The sequence below is a fragment of the Mytilus edulis genome, chromosome 7 (assembly GCF_963676685.1).
Source record: "Mytilus edulis chromosome 7, xbMytEdul2.2, whole genome shotgun sequence".
NCBI lineage: Eukaryota > Metazoa > Mollusca > Bivalvia > Mytilida > Mytilidae > Mytilus > Mytilus edulis.
This window is the reverse complement of record NC_092350.1, coordinates 7821594-7848177: the sequence shown is the minus strand read 5'-3', so window position 1 is coordinate 7848177 and position 26584 is coordinate 7821594. Positions and strand designations below refer to the sequence as shown.

At 31.2% G+C, this 26584-nt stretch overlaps 1 protein-coding gene across 6 annotated transcripts; it reads right to left on the bottom strand.

The window, feature by feature from the left end:
* Nucleotides 1-25628, bottom strand: LOC139529848 (DNA damage-regulated autophagy modulator protein 2-like). Of its 6 annotated transcripts, none has more exons than XM_071325784.1 (9): nucleotides 25424-25628; nucleotides 6777-6902; nucleotides 5517-5570; nucleotides 4684-4751; nucleotides 3761-3918; nucleotides 3003-3183; nucleotides 2527-2588; nucleotides 1809-1970; nucleotides 1-704 (listed from the first exon to the last, which is right to left on the bottom strand). In XM_071325784.1, exons 2-9 carry the CDS (start codon nucleotides 6866-6868, stop codon nucleotides 669-671), a joined length of 813 nt encoding a protein of 270 aa, XP_071181885.1. In that variant the 5' UTR covers nucleotides 6869-6902; nucleotides 25424-25628; the 3' UTR covers nucleotides 1-668. The 6 variants fall into 6 exon arrangements, with proteins under 6 accessions (XP_071181885.1, XP_071181887.1, XP_071181886.1 ...); XM_071325786.1 differs by lacking the exon at nucleotides 25424-25628 and adding an exon at nucleotides 23352-23652; XM_071325785.1 differs by lacking the exon at nucleotides 25424-25628 and adding an exon at nucleotides 23362-23562.
* Between the last annotated feature and the right edge of the window lie 956 nt (nucleotides 25629-26584).

Below are 26584 nucleotides of genomic sequence, written 5' to 3'. Positions count from 1 at the left end.
TTTTTTTTTTTCATTATCTTTAATCTAAACATAACAAATGCAAGACTGGCAAATTATTCTCTTACCAACAGAATACTAGAAGCATCATTTACAGTTGTGTTATAAAACCTAGAACACTATGAAAATCGTTTCACTTATTTTCTGGTATGTCTTTCGACCGGAAACTACTGTCTATACAAAGCAGACAAACGACACATTGAGTTATCAAAACCGACAAATGTCGTATCGGCAAACAAATGACACAATGTGTTATCTCACGCGACTAACGACACTATGTGTTATCTAGGCAGTCAAATAACGCAATATGTTATTTAAGCAGACAAATATGAGTATTACATATAGGTTGACAAAAGAATTTAAAATAAATAAAAACAAACTTTTTGATTAATCTATGTGCATACACTAATATGTGTATCAGATGATGAGACAACATTTGATAATGCTGTTTTTGCTGATGATGAAACAAAATTTGATTATGCTGTTTTTGCTGATGCTGAATTATAAAACGGAGAATTTCTAACATCAATCACAATAAGCATATCCGGATCACTAGCCACTGTTGGTACTGTTGGACTAGCTGATATTCCAAATCCCGTAACCGATCCAGCGGTACGTCATTAACATGGCATATTACATCAGGATTTCATATGATCACTATACTGTTACACTTATACTTGCTGGGTCGTCATTTCTGTTCCACCGTTCTACAACATAGAGATACGTAACCATTAAAAAGCTTCATTAACAGGAATATAAAATATAACTTCATATTTGTATTTAGTTGTTGTCGTGAATAAATGAGCCTAGTTTATTATTTTTTTGGGGGATTTGAATAAAAAAAATCAGTTACAAAAACAAGAAATGGCGGAAATTGATATTCTGTAGATGACATGATATCTGAAGAAAAATTCTAAACGTATATGCACCACGCAAAACGTCACGTGCGAATCTAACGCAAAATTTACCGTGAAAACATTGTTGTGTGATATATAAAAGTAATATTGTGTTCTCTTATCTGGTTTGGATCTGTTCTGTTGTGAGATTTTTAAAAGTAATGTTGTGTTCTCTAACCTAGCTTCGTTCTGTTCTGTTGTTTGATTTATTAAAGTAATGTTGTGTTCTCTAACCTAGCTTCGATCTGTTCTGTTGTTTGATTCATTGAAGTAATATTGTGTTCTCTAACCTAGCTTCGATCTGTTCTGTTGTTTGATTTATTAAAGTAATATTGTGTTCTCTAACCTAGTTCGATCTGTTCTGTTGTTTGATTTATTAAAGTAATATTGTGTTCTCTAACCTAGTTCGATCTGTTCTGTTGTTTGATTTATTAAAGTAATATTGTGTTCTCTAACCTAGTTCGATCTGTTCTGTTGTTTGATTTATTAAAGTAATATTGTGTTCTCTAACCTAGTTCGATCTGTTCTGTTGTTTGATTTATTAAAGTAATATTGTGTTCTCTAACCTAGTTCGATCTGTTCTGTTGTTTGATTTATTAAAGTAATATTGTGCTCTGAATTAACTTGATTTGTGTCTGTTCTGTTGTGAGATTTATAAAAGTAATATTGTGTTCTCTTACCAGGTGTCGATCTGTTCTGTTTTTCGATTTATAAAAGTAATAGTGTGTTAATTCTCTTATCTGGTTTGGATATGTTCTTTTGTGTGAGTTATAAAAGTAATAATGTGTTCCCTTACATATACATGGTTTAGACTTGTTCTGTTGTGCGATTTATAAAAGCAATATTGTGTTTCCTTTCCTGGTTTTGGACCTGTTCTGTTGTTTGATTTATAAAAGTAATATTGGGTCCTCTTACCTGGTTTGTATCTGTTCTGTTTGGTAATTTAAGTAATATTTTAGGAGACTCCATCTCTACATAACGGAAGTCCCATGTATATGTTAAAGCAAAGGTTAATATAGCAGAGGCTAGAAACCATTCTGATATAGTGGATAACAAGTACACGCCTCTAAATATCACCTGAAATAGACAAGAAATCGTGAAAACACATTTCATTTATAGATCGTAAAAAGATTGCCACAACACAATTAAAGGACGAGCAACGGAAACAAAACTCATTTTAGACAATATATCGTGAACAATATATAATTGTACATTCATTCTCTGTAATAGGAAAAAATATCGCGAACAGTATATTTTAGATAAACCGCCTGAAATAGGCCAGCTATCCTTAAAACTCAAATTTATGTCTTAATATATAGACTGAAATTGCCACCTTCTATTTGACTAGATAAAAACAAGTCTATTATATACTAAAAAGGACAAAAATATAAGGAAGATAAAACTTTACACGACAAGCGTCATATATCATAACTTGCTACAAAGGTTCAATTTAAGTAGGTTAAACAAGGTTTCTGAGTAATTTACCCTCCTTTTAATACAAATCAGTTGCATGGTTCATGACTAAGGACATACAATAATTTGTATTTTGGTTTCTGAGCACATTTTCTTTTAATTGAAACCAGTGAAATAAAACAAAAGAAGCCACATAAAAGAATTATAATGTATAACTCACCCTTGCCTCTGAGAATCCATGTTCTTTTTCCTTCAGTTTGAACAATATTTTAGATATACCAACTAATAAGCGATGTAAGGAAAATAAAAATGATTTAAAATGTGCTTTTGCAAATGAATAGAATTGTCAGGAGAAATCTAGCATAGGTTTGAAATTTCCCAAAAATTGTCCTTATTCTATTAGGGATAGATAAACTATCTCTAACTTTATAGATTAAAAGATGTACATCTTAAGTATATTTTAACGTTTATAAATTTAAACATGTCAAAAAAAAGTCCCTAGTTGAAATCTTGTATGAAAGAAAGTTATAACAACGAAAACTCAATTAATTGAAGAAATAATTAGCATAAGTATTTAAAAAGGGAATAATTCATGAAGTGATAATTATTGTATAATTATATTTTTATATGATACAGTTATCTATATATGTTTTATACTATGTTTTATTTTATTCGTGGACATCATATAAAGGATACAAGTGACAAGTAACACTGTTAAAGCTATACTGTTGATTAGTTGTGCAATGGCTATATATCTGTTTCCAATGTTATTACTTTTGAGTTTCCATGACAACCGCGTTTGTACAAAACAATAAACTGTTCCCAATCCAAATGCCAGTCCTGCTCCAATGTAATGTAGAGCTTTCTGTGCGTCTGTCTGAAAAAAGCATGAATCATTGACATTGCTCTTATCTTGGTCATACATGAATAATGAAATAGAAACATTGCAATTTGCCGTTATCTGGGTCATAAATAAATAATTAAATATATTTTTTTTTCACCAAACATCATATAGATTTTGTAAAATAAATTTATGATGACATTTCTGTTGCACAATAGATTAAATGGTGTTCTTTCTATTTCCAAAAATGATCCTAGTAATGCAGATAATTAAACAATTCTATAATAACACGTTGAAACATAATATTATTTTTTGAGAAAAAAACGCAATATACATATTTTATGGAAAACCGACATTTTTATTGAAATGAAGGTAGCCAATTTTCTGTCAAAACAATTATATAATAAACTTATATCAGTTATAAACTGAAAATGTATATACTTAAATTTATAATCTTATCATAGCTTCAAACTTTATTGCAGTAACATTTAGACATTGTATGTAGAATTCAGATATATTTTTGACGTGAGTCTGCATTAAAATAAAATGTTGAACATTATATAGTAACAATTATAGCTATTCAAATTTAAACAGTTTGACAGTTACGTTGTACCTGAAAGTTGGCAACCATACTGATCCCAAGTGCTGATACAATTCCGATCAGTGCACCAGCTATATTAAACTTCTGCCACCATACAACATCATCTGAAAACTTTTTCTGTCTAAAAACTTCCTTCAAATACCAGTATCTTACAATAACGTTCATGCCCACTTTATGAAATAGAAATAACGATATACATAAATACTACTACTTATTTATTGAGTATATCAACAGGTAAATCAATGTTTCAGAGCTTAAACAATTGTTTTATAGAGGTTTTTTTACTTATAATAAAGTTGGACTGAAACTAGAAGTCCTAAAAGTTAATTTTACAGTCACCAATAGATGTTAGATATGTCATAGATGACCAACAATATGTTTTATTTACAGAAACGTCCTGATCAATGGATATTGTTCTTTTTGCGGATAGTCTGATGATTTTGAGTACCTTTTGGTTTCCCATAAATCTATCAGGAGGCTTTAGGGAACATGTAAGGAGTGTTTTTTTAATCGTTTGCGTAGTAATATTTACCAAGAAACGAACTTCCGTTTTCAGATTAAGGGAGTACATTTTGAACTAGATTTGTTTTTAATCTTGTAAACCGTCTTATTTTGTTTTGTTTAAAATATAGTGTTTACATACTGCGATTTAACACTGTGAGTTTTATTTTGACGATAAACGGTGAAGATGGGCAATATCAAAGGTTTGTACATACGTCTATTAAACAATTTTAATCCACAAATATGGTTAATATTTGAATATGTCGTTTTGATCAAAGTATTTTGTTGTTGGTGGTTGCTTACATTGTTGTAGTTATGTCATTTTTCTTAAAGTTTCTGTTATCTTTTGTATGTGCTATTTAGCTGATCTATCTTTTGCTAATAATTCGGCTTAGAAATATATCTATCGACCGGATTATAAAAATACAACTTACACATAACAGCACCAATGTTTATTAGCTGTCCAAATACACATCTTTCAGGAGAATCTCTGGCTGTGTGGCTGCAAGTATCAACAAAGAAATATCAAAAATAGGTTTAAACTTTTGAACTTTCAAGAGGTATTCGGCTCCATTCATAAAATAAGTCCTGGTCTCTGAGGAGAGTGAATATGTACAAATACATGTACATGTATTAATAGATTTAAAAAAAAAATTGGACGAATTATGTAATGTGTTATTTTTTTCATGTATGCCATCAGCCCTATTGGGATATAATAGTGCATTATTTTCAATAAATTTTTGTAGACATGTGTTCTTCGTATTTTACCATCTGAACATAAACATAAAGCAGTAAGCTTATGATTTAACGTTTTATCGTTTTGGGTGTTTAAACATGATATTTACACAATAAACTTAACACGTAAAAAATCTAACGTGTCAAGCACTGACATAATCTTGGCATGAGGAATATTATCGTGTTTAGGTTTGTATCAATCAAACTTTTAAATATGAAGTGTTATCTATGTAAGACAATTTATGATACATATACTATTAACATGTATAATGCGTAACTAAGAAAAGAATCATTGATGATGATTTTTGTTATTTACTACACAGAATTTTTATTTAACTGACTGCACAATTTCTGTTAGACATAAACAAGAATTATTCAAAACACAAAACCGTAAATTAGTATGATTATGAAAATGAAAAAAGCTCGCAAATGCATTAATTTGATAGACATGTTAATAAACCCAGCACAAACAGCAATCAGAAAAGAAACAAAACGTCTATCATAGAGATAACCCTTACAAACTTATATTTACCTTATATAGGGAAAATCTGGTTCCACATGACCATAACTTACTGCTATAGCGTACCTACAAAATATATCCATCATATTGAGTGTTTGTTTGTGTTTAACGCCACACCCAACACTCCAAGCTGTATACAGACATTAATTTTTTACTTTCTGATAAGTCAAACCTTTGACTTTGTATCATAGAGAAGAAGATTGCTGAATATGACCCTACTTCTTACCTGAGGGTTTCCAAGACCAACATTTGCACTCCTAAACATAACCAAATCTGTGAATTTAATATGGAATTTAAGTTTTGCAAACCTTTCTTTCAAAAAAATCACGCACATTGAAAACTAAAATCTTAATATTTGCTGCCTCGTGTGGCACCGCTGTGTTGCTTTAGAGGTATCGAAGGAATTAGAACTGTGTTTAGGACACGATAATTTCATGTTTTGGAGGTCGTCCGTGATATAGTTTTGCCATAACAGTCACCTGAATGGTGATGGGATCAATACAACTTTAGAAAAAGTTACCTGTCAGGTATTCTCAAATTGAATCACAAACACATATTGAGTGTATGATGTGCAGGTTCTTTTAAAAACAAATACGTATGTATAGCAATCTTACACCATATTTAGCAATCTAACAATACCATCACCTCAAATAATTAAATGGAATGAACAGCAACGCATAATGGCGATTGTCCTATGCATGTAATGTACCTTGTAACCATGATGCCCAACATTTAGGAAATGAAAAACAGAGGTATAGACATTTTCCTGTTCTAATTGTAACAGCACGACTGCTTAAAGAATCTTTAAATCTTTACTTTAACCAACAAAGTATCATAGACTGAAGTTCAATTATCATTAATTCATATTCCAGAATTATCTGGGATAAAGTATTTATTTCAAAAAATGTGTGGAAAGCCTTTACAAATCACAACAAAATTTATATCGAAAGTAAAGCTATTGTTATACAAATTGATTGATTTTTTTTAAATTGCCAATGCCAAATTTAACAAAAAATATGTACACCTTGCAGTAGCCAGTTTTCAGAATTCGCTACGACTGTAAAATATCTATAGAGCTTTATGCTTAACAAATTCAGTCTGTAAAATCTATGTTTTCGTAAATCAGTTAATAAAACATGTATAGGAGCAAGCCATACCTCCATTGTACATGTAGCTTTCTAACAGAACACAAAGCAGAACATTTGTCTAATTGGATACTTGTGGATGAGTGTGTACATACGTGATGATAATTGTGGATAAGTTTGTACATACGTGATGAAAAAAGAGACAATAATCCATATAGCTGTTATCAATGGTAATACAAAAAGTCTTTTCCGCAGACAAACAAGGCAAGCAAAACTCATAACTCCTGGTAGATCTTTCTCGGACTCCGGTCCTCTGTCAATATAAAATATAGAAACTAATTACATATACTATAAGGCTCCCAGGAATGTCCGTTTGACAAAAGAAAAATTGTATGACAATTTAAACAAAGAAGTATACAAAAAATAAATTTAGAGAGTAAAGTTTGTTTCCTTCGAAAAAAAAAGGTTGATTATATTTTTCGAGCCAAGCAATTCAGTTCAACTATAATATGAATAGATATGGAAAAATTTTGTGTCGGTGCAGATCTTCCGTAAACAATTCATTGAGAAGACATTGTTCCTTTGTTTTTATCAACCGACGTACACAAAAATTCCCACACAAAGGACTTGTGCACAAAAATAAGTACAAAGGTCCTTATGTCGAAAAGATTCTATTTTGTACATCAATGGCTTGTTAATTAATATGCTGAAAATCAAACTAAAACGACATCACGTTATCTTGGTAACAACTGTCTCTGTCTGGTAATAGAATTTGAACTTATCATCAGAACATAACATTAATCAAAGAAAAAATCATTTTAAATTATTTTTATATCCAATGCATTATTAATTGAAAAGGTTAATTATTATAAGTCATTCAAACACTTTAACATTTTAGAATAATGAAATACAGTCATTCTGTCATCAGAGTAAAACATCAATTATTAGGTATTGTTCACTGATATTAGATTTCGAATCTTTTTTTTTTTATTTGTAGTTCGAAATATCAATAGAAAGTCACAGTCCTCTTTATTCAATATATGAACCCAGTGTCGTATCCAGCAATCTGTATGATTGAGGAAAACGTATTTGTTCACAAGAAAGATGGAATACACATAAAAAGTGGGATTTGTCATCAAAGATTCTTGAATTCAATTCACCTTTCCATTTAATGAATTCTCCTTTCCATTTAATGAATATGGAACTGAGTGAGGATTATTAATCAGAAGATTATGTGGTTAATAACTTTAAGCATGACATTGACATAAAAAGAACAAGTGAACAGTGTCTTCTATCGGACCGCCACAACAATAGCATAGGTTTTTCAATATTTACAATAATCATAACTTCAAGTTAGAATTATGTGTATTAATGTTAATACTTGAACATTTATTTATTCTTCTCTAACATAATGTATCGTTCTAAAGTGAAAGCGTTTTTTGTTATTGAAGAATACTAAATTTTAAATATTGCAATGTTATAAACTATAAATGCTCCTGTACCTTTGATTTATCTCTTTTAATAATAAAAAACAAAAACAAAAAACAAATAAGACTACTTTGTCGTTTTCTGATAAGCATCAAAACATATTTGCCCATGGCAAGTGAGACGGACCGTCCGAACAGATAAACGCCAATTATACTATGTGTTAATAATGACATATGTTTTACATGAAAAGACGAGAATTTCCTGCAGGCGATTATACTTTCACAGAGTCGAATTTAAATATTGAGAGGAAGAGTTTATATATGTCAAACTCTGTAGCCAACGATACACGATAAGATTTGAAAATTATAGCAATACTGGCTGCAATTCTTCTAATGAGAAGAAATTGATAATTTCCAGATCTCTGTGTATAAAGAGAGACAATTATCAATTATACTTTGCACTCACTTTAAGGATTATCTATCTAATAAAATTCAGGGAAAAAAAACATTAATCGATGCCAGTTTATATCTCACTGTTTAAATAGAATCTTGAGAAAAAAGACTCGTAAGTCAATGGCCTTTTATATGTAAGATTCATTAAGTGTTGTGTTCATTGCAATTGGAAGTTGATCCAGTATAGACTTTAAAGGTCCGCTACAGGAGGAAAGGCGTCAGCGTCGATTCCATCCAGTATAGACTTTAAAGGTCCGCTTTAGAACGTAGAAGGAAGGACGTTGGCATTGATTACATCCAATACTTTTTAAAAAATGTCGGCTATAGAAGGAAAGACGTCAGCGTCTATATATATGTGTAATTTATAGGAGAATTTCTAAGAAATCATGATACACCACACTGAATAAATGTATACAAAAAAGATAAATTTTATACTTCTTCTTTAACTTCTTCTTACACGTAGTTGTAAATTCTCAAATGTAATTAAAAATCAAAGATACTCACGAATCTTTTAGTCTTGAAAACGACATTTCCATTATTTACAAATTTATCGCACACGACATTTTTTTAAAAAATAAAATGATATTCTACATAAATCTATTGATTACACATAACCGGATAGACAATACATAGAAACTGTTCCTACTTAAATGATAAACCGTCATTCTACTTCCGATAAAAGTACTAATGTATTGTTATAGTCAACCAACACATTGTATATGGTTAAAATTCATTTACAATAAGTTGTCAAAAATAACGGAGAAATATATAACTTCCATGTCAAAGATTTTACCTTACAAAAACTTTGTTTGTCCTTCCATATCGGAAAGAATACACATTATAGCAATTTAAAATATATTTTTTTATCATTTAGAGATTTAACGTCTTAAGTTGTAATAATTCTTCAAACATATAAACATGATAAAGGCAAACAAGTGAATTAATTTAAAAAATTATAAAATTAATTGTTATTTTCAAAAATGAAATTGCTTCCACTAAGACTTACATTATTAAAAACTGGGACTATTATACTTAGTCCCCGGCCAATTGAAAATAACATTAAAAATAAACGCAAACCTCTTTTCAATGTAAATTCCCTGCAAGAATATAAAAGCAAATCTAGATAACGTGCTTTTCCAACAACAAAAAAACTGCACTTCCACTCGACTATGAAATTTAACACCTTTTAGCAGCACGTAGACACAACAGACCCTCAGGTAACAACTTTATCAATAACAAATGATTGCGATAATTATGGATGTCAATTTTGTCACGACGGCGTCTCAGAAAACTACATATCTGTCAAAAACCTATCCAACTGTTGCTGACCAGGGGTGTCGGCTGGCATTTATTCTAGGACAATACACATTTCTTGGTTGTTGTTTCAATTGAAAGATTTTGCATACGGGCAATTACATATAATAATTACAGGTTTCTGCATATCATTAACATAAACGGTTCCAATTTGTTTGAACCAGATAATCCTGAGACATTAAAAGTCTTGTGAGTGATGGCGAACGCAATAATAGTGTCAAATCCCCAGCCTCACAAACAAATATTGAAGTGCGGTTAAAGCCAAAAATGGATAAAAGTACTGCCAACCTTGGTCAAAGAATCAAAGATTTGCTAGAGAGAGATGCATTCCCTAATTCCTATATATTATAAAGTCGTACTTTTTGCATATTTTTTATTGGTTATATTTCATATAGTCTAAATATTTCTTCAGATCAAATCGACACTATTTATTTTTATCTTGAGTTACTCTTATATGCTTTCTTAAGAACTCTTATATGTTTTCTTAAGAACTCTTATATGTTTTCTTAAGAACTCTTATATGTTTTCTTAAGAACTCTTATATGTTTTCTGAAACTAAAATTTAACCAGCTTTCTGAAAGTCTTATCACTATTAAAGGACGTATAAAAGAAATGAAAAATGAAATGTTAAAAAAACTTTGGCTTGTGGGAAAAGGATTAGGGCTAGGATGGGGGAGGCTGTGTATGTGTGTAAAGCCTGTGGCGGATCCAGAACTTTTCATAAGGGGGGCCCCCTGACTGACCTAAGGGGGCCTGCTCCAGTCCTGCTTCAGTGATTTCCTATATAATCAACCAAATTTTCCCACGAAAAGGAGGGGGCGGGCCCCCCAGCCACCTGTATCCGCCTATGAAAGGTGGAGGGAGGGGTGCAATGGACAAGTCGCTGGGTTTACCCCGGTTTCACTATCCGTACACTATAAGAAAAGTGACATGACTTGTTGACAGAAACACGATCCACACAATCTGAATTGTAGGTGTTAGAACTTGATTGATTCTTCACTGGACGAGTTTTAAAAAAAGTAATCATTCATCAACAAATAAAAAAAAGTGCAATCGTTCAGAAAAAAATGGTGTTTGTATTTTTATAAATGTTCTTTGATTGATGGTAATTAGATTATGTATAGACTTGCTTTACTATTTACATTCATGAATTAGCCATCAAAGTGTAGATATTGTTTTATACTGCTTTGCATATGATGTATAATAATAATTAGCCTTCGTGTTTGATGGTTTGTCGTGTTCTTTGGAGTATCAATCTGTCACCAAACCTTACAGACTACCACTATAGAGGTTAAATAAATACAGGAAAACCATCAAAACCTCATCAAAAACCAACTTTTATCATTGCATTGTGTAATCAAAGAAAGGGAGGAAAAAAGAAAAGTTGTCACGAAAAATAATTATTTCCGATAGAAAATGATATGAAGTACAAATTAATATATAGAATTTGAATAAGGGCAGTTGAGGGGTAGTTTAAGTTAACGAGATAATTAAACAAAAACACAAAATTTCAAATATCATCTAGAGTTACAAATGGTCTTTATCAAGAGACCGAGGTACATTTGTACACGCGGTCTTTATAAAGAAACCGTTATCCATACAAATTCATAGCCCTAAGTAATTCCGAATGGAGAACAAATTTTACATAAATATAAAATGAGAAACTGTGGTATAATTGCCAATGTGACAATTCTCCGCAATAGACCGATGTCACAGAAGTTCACAACTATAGGGCACCGTACTGCCTTCAAATATGAGAAAACCCATTCCGAATATTAAACTACAAAAGGCCTATTTGTTTTTGTACGTTAATTACAAATCTTTAGCGTGATTCGGCAAACAATATTTCATACTGCTATTATGTATTGTAGGCTATAAACTTTCGAGTTTGTTGACGAAGCTTAACGGATTATCTATGATTTGCTATTTGCTGAAAGTTGTGAAATAATTTGCTGTATCAAATTTGTGCTTTTGTAAAAGAATTATGTTTTATTATTTGCCTTTCCAGTGCACGTTTGTTGTCATTTTTTCATCACGATTCCGACCCCCCCCCCACCCTCCTCCCCTAGTTCTAACGAAAGTTCTTGTGGTTAAGGTAACGGCAAACGGGAAAATATCGGCGAAGTATGAACGGGAAGACAATAAATCAATAGCACTTACATTTATATAAATTTTAATAATACAAATGATGTTCTTTTACAACTGATAACATAGAGAATGGAAACAGGGAATGTGGCAAAGAGTCAACAACCAGGCCAAAGAGTAGAAAAGGCCACCAATAGGTCTTCAACACAGCGAGAAAATGTACTCTTGTGTATAGACCAAGGAGTAGAAAACAGTCCAAGGCCACCAATAGGTCTTCAACACAGCGAGAAAATGTACGTTAAACTTAAAACAGAAAGGAATGCAACCATTCATCATAAACGTTGCTTCCTGAAGAAAGTTTTTTTTTTACCAAAAAAAGGTGATATAATTAAAAGAAAAAAAGGAAAAAAAGGAGAATCATGTATCATTTAAGATGGCAATGAATCTTTAAAAGTTTCAAACACACAACCTTTCTGATGCATAGAAATCTCTGAAAGCTTTGCCGGTGAGCAAGGTTCGGAGAGGAAAAACAACAGAAACCCAAACATATAAATGCGACCTTAATCCCTGAAAGCTTAAGCAAACAAAATTCTGATTTTAGAAAGCATCAGCGAACAAGAATAAAAAAGACCACAAGTGTGATTACTGATATTTATATCAATGCTAGCATCCCAAAAATATAAAACTATTTATAGATTTTATTAAGAATATATGTACCATTCTTGCAACAAGGACTGGACAAACCTACATGTAACACGTTTCAAAAAATATATATTCTAAGTGAAACTTTAGACAAAAGAGTGCATCATATAACACATAAAATATATTATCTTATCTTTTAAAACCATTACATATATTGTATTGCTTAAAGTAATACAAATCTCAAGGTTGACTTTTACTTTTACGATTCAAAATCCATAAAATGTTTTATGTAGTAAAGATATAACCATCAAATAAAGTAGAAACTGATACTTAAAGAAGAATAAAAATAAATGTAAAAATTGATGCCTCAATCGCAAATAACTGAACAACTTGGATGAAAATAAGGTTAAAACTACAAAAACGAAAAAAATAAATGGTATTTCAAAATTAATTTCTTTGAGAGATTAAGTATTTAGCATGCATAAACTTTAACCATGTTAACTGGTTACTTTGATAACCGGAAAATTAAAGTGAAAATTTCCAAATAACATTACCTGATGTCTGTTTTTAAGTATGCATTGTTGTTTGAAGTCTTCATATTTTATAATTCGTTTCAAATCCACAAAATTGTTGTATTTGGGTGACACAAAATAACTAATTCCGTGGTAGCCACCTATAATTTGTAAATCCTTTTTGTACAACTCGATGAATTGTACATAGGTATGTCATGACTAGTTCACAATATTTATTGAATGAAATGAAAATATTACGCTACGACATGATCGATTATATTACTCAGTCAACAAAGAACAAGATATGATAATATTATTTTAAAATTTAAATTCTTCTTTTTGAACAAACGTTGTTAAACTTCAACAAAAAGTTTTACACCTGAGTTTTACAGTCTATTTATTGCTAAAATCTCCTATTAAATATATTACCTATTGATATAATCCATAAATAGAAGTCATAATGATCTAAGTAAAACCATGTTTGAATAATATAAGGAGAAACTTTATGATCCGTGGTTTTTGGCATCAAGTACCACAATTAATTTTACCAAACCTAATCGTCTCAAATACAGGAATCTATAAAGCTCCGAAGACATTTATTTTGACGAAAGATTGTGGTTAAGGGCTAAACTTTGTCGGTAGCGGGATAATAAAAAAAAAGAGAGAGAGAGAGAGAGAGAGAGAGAGAGAGAGAGAGAGAGAGAGAGAGAGAGAGAGAATATGCGTTAGTAACAACTGATTAATGTGTGTGTTATGGACATTGCTAAAGTAAAAAAAAATACATCTATACATGTGTATTTGATGTAACTTATTGGTTATTTCTTTAAGTTATTTCAAGTGTTCCAATAAGGAAGTATTATAAGTATGTACGAGTGTTGATAAACGATAAAGTCATAGGTCAAATTCCTAAGTCAATGAGGATATATACAACTTTGATTAGTTTGGATATGCAAAGTAATACTTTTAACTGTATCATAATTTATCATGAGTTATTGTCGCGGATCACATTGTCGATCGGGTGTATGTATGGCTAAATAAATCCGCATAGTAAATATAGAAATGAAAAACGACATACTTTTTGACATTACGAACTTTCATATACATTCTAAGATTACAGTACTTAATGTTCATATTATATATATTACTATGTATTTATATTGTATCTATATGTTGAACAGTGTTACATGTATGTACCTGAGAGCGGTTTCTTCCTCTAAGTTAACACCTGCCATGCTTCTATCCTTTGTTTATATCATTACCCGATTACAATAATCATATTTGGGAAATCACTTAGATAAAAATAGATACTTAAATTTTCATACAATCACGCACTTGTTATTCGATTACATTGAAATTACACGGTAACTCAATTAAAATAAACCTATCTTCCAGGAATATCTTTATAAACAGATAAAGGGGGTATCTTGTTTATCTCATCACTGACATATTGTTCATAATTATTAATACACCTGACTTCCATATTAAATTTAAATTTGGTACATGATTTTGTCTATATTATATCTTATGAATTTGTGTATCTATTGACATGAAATAAAGTTTAAATTTAAACTTGGCAAGTCATGCTTGTTAATTTATTAAATATTTATAAACAAGTTCATGTGTATTTACTATAAATAATGATGATTTGAAATTATCGACGAAAATTTTCATGAGTTTCTAAAGGTATATATATAAGTGCATGGAAAACCAATCCCCATAATCTTCCTGTTTGTCACTGATAATAACAGAAAATGATTGGGGTATACATATAATTACCCAGCATACTCTCTTACGTAAATCATATCTTCCCATATCAGGTTATACAAATAAAGAAATATTGCATTCTTCTCTTTTTAATCTTAGATTGATTTGTATAAAGATTGTATGTATGAAACATATCTGATGTCTATTGTTAGACTTTATTAAAATTCTACAATATTAAAAACAACAAAAATAGATCGTTGCTTTGATTTAGTTCTGTTGATTTATAGGGAATGATTTCGTCAATTTTTGTTTGGAATTCTCCTTTTTCAATTTGACTTGGAGAACAGTATTTTGGTTATACTTTTTTCCAAATAGCTGTCAGTTATTCTACGTATTGATACATCCCTCGTTTCTACGTATTGATACATCCCTCGTTTCTACGTATTGATACATCCCTCGTTTCTACGTATTGATACATCCCTCGTTTCTACGTATTGATACATCCTTCATTTCTACGTATTGATACATCCGTCATCTCTACGTATTGATACATCCGTCATTTCTACGTATTGATACATCCGTCATTTCTACGTATTGATACATCCTTCATCTCTACGTATTGATACATCCTTCATTTCTACGTATTGATACATCCTTCATTTCTACGTATTGATACATCCTTCATTTCTACGTATTGATACATCCGTCATTTCTACGTATTGATACATCCGTCATTTCTACGTATTGATACATCCTTCATCTCTACGTATTGATACATCCGTCATTTCTACGTATTGATACATCCGTCATTTCTACGTATTGATACATCCTTCATCTCTACGTATTGATACATCCTTCATCTCTACGTATTGATACATCCTTCATTTCTACGTATTGATACATCCTTCATTTCTACGTATTGATACATCCTTCATTTCTACGTATTGATACATCCTTCATCTCTACGTATTGATACATCCTTCATTTCTACGTATTGATACATCCCTCGTTTCTACGTATTGATACATCCTTCATTTCTACGTATTGATACATCCGTCATTTCTACGTATTGATACATCCCTCGTTTCTACGTATTGATACATCCTTCATTTCTACGTATTGATACATCCGTCATTTCTACGTATTGATACATCCGTCATTTCTACGTATTGATACATCACTATAGTTTTTACGTATTAATAAAACATCCATAATTTCTTCCTATGAATAAATCTTGGTTTCTACCTATTGATACATCCCTGGTTTCTACAAATTGATACCTGGCTGGTTTCCATGTATTTATACGTCCCTACTTTCTGCGTATTGACACTTCGCTGGTTTCTACGTATATATATATCCCTGGTTTTTACGTATTCATACATCCCTGGTTTTCTACCGGATTTATACGTCCCGGTTTGTTAATACACGGTGGGTATGGTTGTCCTGCGAGAGAAAGTTATGTGCTTGTGATTTGGTCCTGTCAGGTGCTGGTGGGTTTGTTTACATTGTATCAGAACGGCAATAAAACGACTGTTTTGTTGCTTAATTTTTCTCTGATGCGTCATAAGTACCATGCAAAGTATATTACAACAATATTATATTGCAAAAGTCGTGCAAGTTTGTTAAACGGAATTGTCCTGACGCTGTGCTGGTGATAAGAAAAACGGTCCTGATTCTGTGCTCCTATGTCCTGGTTCTGTGCCTTTTTTTATTTTAGTTAAAAGTGGCATATATTCAAGATCATTGATGCTGTACTGTTATCGACTAATTAACTGTTGTCTGCTTTCTTGAAATTGACATTGTTGTGAATCTGTTTACTGTTATTATGAGAGAGAAAAATACTCCTATTTTTTTTATTTTAACTTTAAATTAACTGTAATCTTATTTATTGGCCTGTTAATGGAACCCTTCTTGCCCCCTTTTAAGATAAGAAAATATGTTTACGATTTTCAGGATTACGATCATTTTGCAAGATCACCAAAATACGTTGTAATTTATACAATACTTATATACAGTAGATGATTTGGTATGTTTGTTGTCAATGGACAAATTTCCATAAGAAACCACAGGAAGTATGTGTTAACAACCATACGTCATCGTACGACCTTCACCAATAACCCATAAAACAAAAAGGTTTTGCATAAAAAATGGAAAGCAAAAATATAGAACAAAGGACTTTCTTAGCGTTTGAATCATATGTCTTTAGCAGCTTAAAACACATTTGTTTGTGAACAATTTAGTGCTGACTATAAGAATGACAATAGAATTGCGGGTTTTTTTTTTGGGGGGGGGGGGGGGGGGATGGGGGATAAGTTAGAGCGAGATTACAGTGAAAGTTTTAAGCTTGGAATAGTTTCCCATAAGATTTAAAAGTTGTATTTTAAAAGGAAAATGTATCTTATAGCTATTAGGAATCACTAGCTGTATCTGTAAGATTTTTTCAACATAATTTTTTTGTCTGAACGGTTATCAGGTATTTTTTTTCGAAAGTTCGATAGAACACTAAAAAAAATCACTATTTTATGAAAGGGCAGACTAGTACGGAAGCGTATTAGCGCCACACATTTTTTTTTTGGTAGAACGCAAACCTTTGCGATATAACGCAAACATAGGAAGAAAAATAAAAAAAAAATGTGTGGCGCTAATACGCTTCCGTAGACTAGAATATGACAATTTCAAAAATTAAAATATCTCGTAGCTTCATACTACCAATTGAGTATAAAACAAGTATATAAGTTTAAAAAAGAAATTCTTAGATTAAACACCTACATTTTACTTTAAAAGTTCATAACAGTTTAAAACAATACAAATCTACACACACACAAAACTGGCTTAATTGCAGCTGGTTATCAACCCGAATTGCTATAAGATCATATATAAGCTCACCTGTGTCGAGGGGTCGTGTGAGGTTCATGTATTGTCTTGGCGTCCGCAATTACAAAAAGATCTATTCTGAAACTACTTGACCAAATGTTACCAAATGATTTTCAAGAGTGAATCTAGGAAAAACAATATTCATCAACCAACATGACCACTGTCTGTTAAAATGTATTCGAGTTTTTAGTTACAGCCGATTCCATTGAGTATGTAGGTAAAGGTAATACCTTTGGCTAGCTTGCTTGTTAGCTAAACCGTGAAGTCATTGTTAGGTAAGGTATACTACCCTCCTTTCGAAGTAACCTGGTCCTACAGACAGAAAGATGTGTCATTTTTCGGACTAGTCTACTCTTAGTTTAAACATATTTTATTTGCAAAAGTAGCAAAAGGGATTGGACACAAGTTATAACAACATTAGAGACGTCCTCTCCCAATATAAATATGAACACAAAGTACATAAGTTAATGGCGAAAAAGAAAAAATACAACATAGTAGTAATGCATGTAATACATACTTCAAAAAAAAATTAGAAATAAAAAAAAAAAAAAAAAAAAATACAATATAATAAGGAATAATAATGAAACAACTAGACTGGAGTGAAAGGTTGTAAAGTAGAAATTTAGAATGTTAATTGATTGTTTTAAATCTTTGTGTTATTCTGATATAAGATTGTACGGACTCAAAAATGTCTTTGTTTTGCTGAAAAGAAAGGTCACCGTCACCAGCTAATAGAAGCTCAATGGATATAGCATAACTTTCTAATTTTGAAAACAGTATTTCTCTTGCTTCGTTATGAAGAGCGCACTCTAAAAAATAGTGTATACTATCCTCAACAGGGTGGCCACAGCTGCATGCGGGACTTGGTTTAATATTAACACGATGTAAATCTGAATTTAAAGAACTGCACATATTTCTCAAACGTGTATGAATGATATTAAGTTTTCTATCCCCACAACTAAAATGGGAAGGTGGCTGTATCAATTTGGACTTCATCTTTCGTTTAAAAATATTTATGTTTTTGGACGTACGTATGTCGGGGGGAAGGCTATTCCATTCAATAGTAGTGGATGGGAAAAAGGATTTTCTAGTTATGTCTAGTCTATAACCGGGTACTACATAATTATTACTGTTTCGCAAATCGTAGTTAGATACTTGACCAACAAGCGGGGGCATTAAATCACATAGATAATCAGGGGCAGTCCCATTATGTAAAGAATAGAACACATTGAGCTTTCTGGATTTTCTTCTGTCCACAAGCAATTGCCAGCCAGTTTCAAAATATATAGCTTCCCGACTAGCAAACACGGGCAACCCAGTTACTAACCTCCCTGCTTCTAACTGAACACGTTCTAAATTGTCGGCTTCTTGTTGAGTACAACCATCCCATAACTCACATGCATATTCCATAACGGGTCTTATAAAAGTTAAATATATACGAGCAAGATAATTTCTATTCAATACATATTTCAATTTTTTAAGAACATTTAATCTTGTGCTTGCACACTTTAAAATATTTTCTATATGTGTATGGAATTTACCATTGGAATAAAAGTAATCCCTAAGTGTTTATGACAGGAGACAAATTCTACTAATTGGTTTTGAAATTCTATTTCAATATCATCTGGGGAAGTATGGCAGGAGAATATCATAGCCTTTGTCTTATTAGGGTTAAAGTTAATAAGCCAATCTTTAGACCATACTGAAATTTGTGTACTCTTAAAGTAAGGTAGTTTACATAACCTAACAATGACTTTTCTGTTCAGCAAGCAAGATAACCAAAGATATTCCCTTTGTCTACACACTCATTGAAATCGGCTTTGATATTGCAAAAGTTCAAGCAATTAGGGCAAAACTTACCGAGTAAAAAAAATCAAAAAGCCAATGTCTATCTACCTTGCACATTTCAGAAAATTCAGATCAGATAACGAAACTGGGTCCAGCAACATTTATAAGCAATCTAAGATTTTGACCCTCACAGTTTCCATTCACCACAAATATTCTCGTTACAACGAATCATTTTAAATACAAAAATACCAGTTGCAGCCTTTTGTTTATCTATTAATATATGTATACGGATAAAGTTATGAAAGTCAGCAGGGTCACCAGGGTGAGGAGTCCATGTCATCTGAAATAAATGCTAAGCATAGATCTAGAAAGCGACAGATAATCATGACATTAAGAAAACTCTCTTCTTTTCGACTTTTTCGAACAAATTGACACATAAAATGAATTATATAGTATTGTGGAATTTTTATCCTGTGTTCAATTCATTGGTTACACCTTTTACTAGGATAACAATCCTGTCAGCTATGAGCTGGGTAAAATATTTCAGAAAAGAAGATGGAAATATGAAAGTTTCCGTGCGTCAGGTGCAACAGCATACGAACAGCTAACATGCCTCGTCAGGGTGGAAGCTAAAAAGTCCACGAAAATTTGATTTAAAACCTTTATTCGTTCCAACAAAGTTATTGAGATTTTGTTGAGGATTTAACCATCTACGACAACAAGAATTTTTTTTATTTAGAATTTACAGCTCTTCTATAAATATATGCAAAGCAAACCATTGATCAAATTGCTTGCTATGATTGTTTGGATGTTTGTAAACGACAGGTAAGTAGTCTGTTTACTATATACTAGAATTTGTTTGGACAATAAACATTAACTTCAATTCCTGTCAGTTTGTATTTGTCCAATCAAATCCCAGTATGTATTGAAACTCCGCCCACCTATTGTTTGAAAACATCCAAGCAAACATAACAAGCAAGTCAATCAAAGTTTTTTTGCATGCTTTTATAGAAGAGCTGTACTATATAATGCAAAGAAGCGTTTAAGTCTTTCGCCAAAAAATACTATCAATTTCTTTTTGTCCTATGTAAACTTCCGTACCATTTCCTTCCATTCATGATCATTAAATTTAACTGTAAAATATTTATTGGTACCTTCTTAATTCCTTTATAAGTCTTGTTTAAACATAATTATGACAATAACTGTTGTGAGCACAAAATTCACTGCACACTTTTAAAGTTCTGCTTCATCAAACATTTAAATGTGAACTTAAGTTTTGAGACTTTTTTAATCGACACGATTGGGATTTTTGTATATGAGAACATGGTTTATCTATTAGTTGAAAATGCGGCTTTGAACTAGCTTTCAGTACCTGCGAGCGTTTGTTGTTCAATAATGTGTGTCTTTGTGTTATTATTTTATGTGATAAATTGTTGTGTTGGTACACCACTGGTTGGGTGGAAGTGGGGAGGGGTATGCTGAGCGCTAACAAACATGTCTATGCGGCATGGGCTTTGATCATTGTTGAAGCATCAATGTAAGATGCATTTAATATCTTGATAAAACTATTCGTATTTTAGATACTATACATTGTTATCTGATATTGGACGAAAGATGTTGCCGTTTTATGTAATTATGTAATACAAGTTACGATCATTTGAAAACACATATTAAACAGCCAAATGGATGCACAAGAGCTAAAATAGGAGTCAAAGATCCTATTGACAACAATTATCTGCCCAATTTTTTGGATTTTGTAACATTTGTTTCAAATATGACCAACTTCTTATCCAAAATCACCAGCACCGTATCAGGACACACCAGTCAGGACATGAATAAATTATAAATTGAGAAAATGCTAAAGGAGTAGGTCCGGTAAGGACCGATTTTGGCCTCAAATTTCAGGTTCATCTGACAAAAGATTTTGACCACTTTTCAAACACTTAAGTGTCTATTTCATTTGAAACAATTAGTTTATGTGAAAGATTTGAACTGATTTAGTCATTAAAAACGATCCGATTCAAGCTCAAATATGAAAAATCAACCAAATATGCAGAAAAATGTCACTTTTCGGATGGTTTTTGTCAAAAATGAAAGTGGCCGCATTAGTGTTCATCCTCAACCTTTATATATGTTATGTCTTATCATAAAATACAACTTCTATTTCAATATTAAGGATGAACACGAATGCGGCCACTTTCGTTTTACACGAAAACCGTCTAAAATTTAACTAAAATGCTAGAATTGTGAAGAATTCAGTAATTTAACATGACTTTAAGGTGCCAGTACGCGATATATGTTCAGTGTATAGTCAAAAATAGCCCATATTTATGTAGCAGAAGCACTCTACTGTTCAATAAATAACTAAAAGTTTACATTTTATCAATTTTGTAAAACTGCTATATTTTGAGGCCAAAAAGGGCTCTTACTGGACCTACTCCTTTTAATAAATTGCAATGTTTTTTTCACAAAATAGTTTTGTCGTGTGGATTGCGGTATAGAAAGCGCACTCTATAAGCATTTTTGTTTTATTTTTTCAGTTCTAGATTTTCTCAAAATGAGCATTTTTGTGTTACGCTTACTGAAACAGTTTAGAGGGTCAACTTTTTAATGGTTTACATATGAACCCATAAGAAACAAAGTTGAAAAATCTCAACTGTTTTCTTCCATTTTTTATGAGTGAAAACGTCAAAAATCATCATTTTCGTCTTTGTTTACATTTTTTCATTGATCACCAGCACCCGTCAGGACCGAATCACCAGCACAGAACGTTCTCTCGCAGGACAACCATACCCACCGTGGTATTGGTACCTCACTGGTTTCTACAAATTGATACATCCCTGGTTTCTACGTATTTATACATTCCTGATTTCTAAGTATTTATACATCAAAGTGAACCAATAAAATGCGTGAGAACGTAAGATATAATAGTTCGATCCTACGCATAGCTGTATTTTTGTCAATAGGTAAAATATTTGGGTATTTTTTGTATCAAATGAAAGCTTGGAGTGCCTTAGATCACTTTTAAACTCTTGTTGAATTTTCTTTCAAATAATAAAGGTGTATATAATACCATATTATAAAGATACATCTGTCCTGTTGTTCAGATCAGAAGTACCTGTTTTTGTACTATCAAAGTTCCGATAACCAGTACGCTCTAATATGCAATTAAAGGTATGTTGAAATTTTTAGAAAAAGTCAGATCAGTATAGTTTTGACATGAAATGACTGCAACTTAATTCGACCTTATGTAATTATTAATTAGCCATTAATGCTTGAAATTGCAGAATTTAACACAGGGAGGAATGGGGGCAATACCTTAGTGGTTTAATACCTTTAATGTTGATGAAATACATAAAATATGCTGGAAAGTTGAAAAGTTGTCTCCCTTAGTTCTTTCTTTTTCTTTCAATTATCAACTGGCTGATGTTGTGATAATGGATTGATGTTTAATCTTCAGTGGCAAATATTACATGAATCTCAGGACGAGAATATGTTAATGAGAACCATGTTTTGTACAAGACAAACACGCAGAGGCGGATGGGGCACTCAAAGCCCTCATTTACAAAAAAAAAGGGACACATATGTCACCGATTTAAACAAATGTATTCTGACTTCTTACCAACGATTCTACACGACAAGTGGATAGCGTGACAGTGGAATGAACAGTAGATGCTAATGTTTAAATTATGTGAGAAACACACATACATGGAAATTCTTCCGCCACAAAAAAAAAAAAACACAAACAAAAAACATAAAAAACGAACACCAAATCACCAAAAACCAAAACGAAGAGAACCTTCTTGACAATTTACTCTCTTGATGTATAAAAGAGTAAACTAATCAAAGTGATGATTTAACAAAAAAGACCTTATTTAAATTGGAGTCACTCTATGATTATGTAGTGAGTAAAATCATACACCTTAAACCCTATATTATCATATACAAATTGACTTTACTTACTTTTACTTACTTTGAATCAGGTACTAGTACGTCGTGTCAATATCCAAGTGCGCAACTTGTGTATTCTTTTGAACTTATTAATTTATATAACCAGAACTGGGAGATGTACTTAATATAGAAGCACGCGACAGACATGTCACTTTTATTTTTGCACTTAGTGTTTTTTCATCTTATGAACATGACGATAAGATAATTTCCGAATTAAAAGTACACATTAAAAGGATGTGTATGTACGTTATAATTTAAGGCTTTACGTAAGATACTTCCATATAAAGAAAATTAAACTGTTTGAAAATTCCCCTAAATACAACATGTTACTGTATATAATATATAAACTAAGGAAACAACCATATAAAAAAGAAGGTGTGGTATGACTGCCAATGAGACAACTCTCCATAAGAGAACAAGTGACACAGAAATTAACAACTATAAGTCATCGTACGGCCTTCAACAATGTCCATACATTCATGAACTAATATTCAAAATTAGAACATAACAAAGTCATACCGCCGATAAGCTATTAAATATAATGCTCCGCGGGGCGAACCTTGATACGACCGCACAGTTCGAACCATAAACAGTTAGTTTGATACAACTCCAAATTTGAATTGTTATTAAATTATTAACACAACATAGGTTTCAAACACAGTATGAATGTGACCAAAGAAATAAAAAAAAATTGGACCTTTACCCTTTATTCTCATTTATTTATTAATGGACAATAATTGCTAAGTTTTTATAGAAATTCACTTCATATATCGCATTCTGATAATTAAGGTTTACAGAATAAAAAGCCTACCAACGTTACCTACCACGAAGTTCTTAAAAAATACTATTTCTAAAATATCATTCATCATAAATACCATGTCTTTAGCAAATCTTTTAAAACTTATCGTAATTTGTTTTTCGAAATATCTAATAATGAACAGTATTTTGTTTATTTATACATAATTTTTATAATTATAATTTGATGCTTTATCTATTTTCAACAATTTATGATTATATATTTGACACAGCATAGGTTTCTGATACATAACCAATGTTGTTTAAGAACTAAGAAAATTTAACATTTCATAAAACGGGGCCCAAATCCAAAATCAAAAGTACACCATTTTCTAGTCGTGTACTAAATTTTTCAAATTTTATTAACAATGAAGTCAGTATTATTAGCCAAAATTTTGAGTTAATAGATGAGGGGTACAAGAAATGATTTTATTACAATCATATACATCCCATATTACTTTTTCTCTTTTCAAATTTCTTAGATTTATATTTTTCAATTAGTTATAACAAAGGCATTGAAATAATATACATTTTGTTCTAAAAACAGCGAAAAATCCCAAATTTACAAAATTAACCGCATGGTAAAATTGACATAAAAAAGCAACAAAATATGATAAAAATTCTTATATTAACACCTACCTATATTTTTTTTTATGTTCAATTTATTCCGCCACTTCATCTTTATTTAAAGTATGAAAAAAAAATTAATGGGGTAACTGTCTTTCATGATAATAGCCCAAAAATTGATAAAAATTGATGAAAATCTGAAAATCATCAAAATTGGATACTTTCAAAGGGCCGTAGCTTAAAGAGAAGTGCACCACCATATGATTTTTTTCTTCACCAATTACTTTTTTACAGTCATTCAACCCAAAATCAGGGTAAGAATTTTTTTTTAGACATGTTTGGCTACATTTTTGGTGTACATCCTTAAGTAAGCCTCTTTTTATAGTCTGCGTTCCTTTAGATTACTTTACTGGTATATAATGTAAAAACATATACATTATAATTAAAATATACTTCTAAAATTTGTACTTCTATATCAAAAATAAATATCTAAGTAACAAAAGTAAAGAAAACTAATATTAAACTGACCTTTTTATGTAAATAATTCTGAAGTGAAAATGAAGGTAAAAGATAATCCTTCTTCAGTCTTGAAAACTATTTTATAGACTATAAGTCGCGAAGATGTAGTTCTTAAAGTATCTTATATATTTCATTTGATACAACCAATAGGGTTATCTTTACAATTCAGATACCAGTGTATATCAGTGTAGGTATATACTTACAAAATATACGTTGTATTCTTAAGAACTGACACCAATTGATGTTATCCAGATGACAAAAAAATCAAAATTAATCCTTCTGCTAGATGTTTATGATATTAAAGAAATGTATACTCTTACATATGTAAAACTTAAAAAAGTGAAATATATTGAACAGGAAAACTTTTATTTCCGATGTCTCAAGAGATTTGTAAATGACTAATCTATTGTTGTTTAATTACATCACTTAATGCTTATACTTTATAGTATTGTTTATATTATATTGCACAATATTTAACATTTCATGGTTGTATTCTAATGGAACAAAAACGCCATTGTTGGTTGGAGTACTTGTGTGCCGTGTTTTTCTGCAAAACATTAAAATAGATATCAAGACAATGCTATTCTATTACTGATTAACTTATACATGTATCAGTGAATCAAATATAAAATAAACAGTCTAAGGGCGAAATATATTTGATTTATAGGTTATTTTTCAAACCACTTGATTATTATTTTTAAATAGCTGGAAATTTTCCCGCAAGGTAAAATATAAATTTTAAGAATCTTTTAAGAAGTTTTAAAGCAACAGAGACTTTACTAGAGATTTGCAAAAGCTTCAACAAACGATACATGTCTTTTGTGTTCATTAACTATCATCATAGTTTAGAACTGGTGTACATTGAAGTTGTATTAGTATAAAGATGATTATTGAAGGTATAAACACTATTTCCTTTATGTATAGTAATAATACTGAAAAAGAAAATAAATCTACATAATTACAGATTTTTTTCAGTGTACTTTGTATCGCAGACGCACTATACTATATTTTACTATTGTATATTATTAAACGTTTTTATTTTTAGTGTTATTGTTCTTGCCTAAGTCATCAACCGTGATTTTCATATTGCTCGTATAAAAAAGGAGTAAATTATATAATACACAATCGCTGAAGTCACTCAAAGAACTTATATTATGGAGTTGTATAGAAATTTAATTCTTGTCTTTATTGTGTTTCAAACGAAAGCAGCGAATAAAGCTGTGTAATCAATCATAGAAATATGATTTCAAACTGTCACTTTTCACATTAGTTAGAAAAAAGAGAGGTTATGCGGGGTTCACACATTGCCGATTATTGCTCCCGTTTGAAATCAGACAGCGATACGACACGAAAAGTGAAAAAGT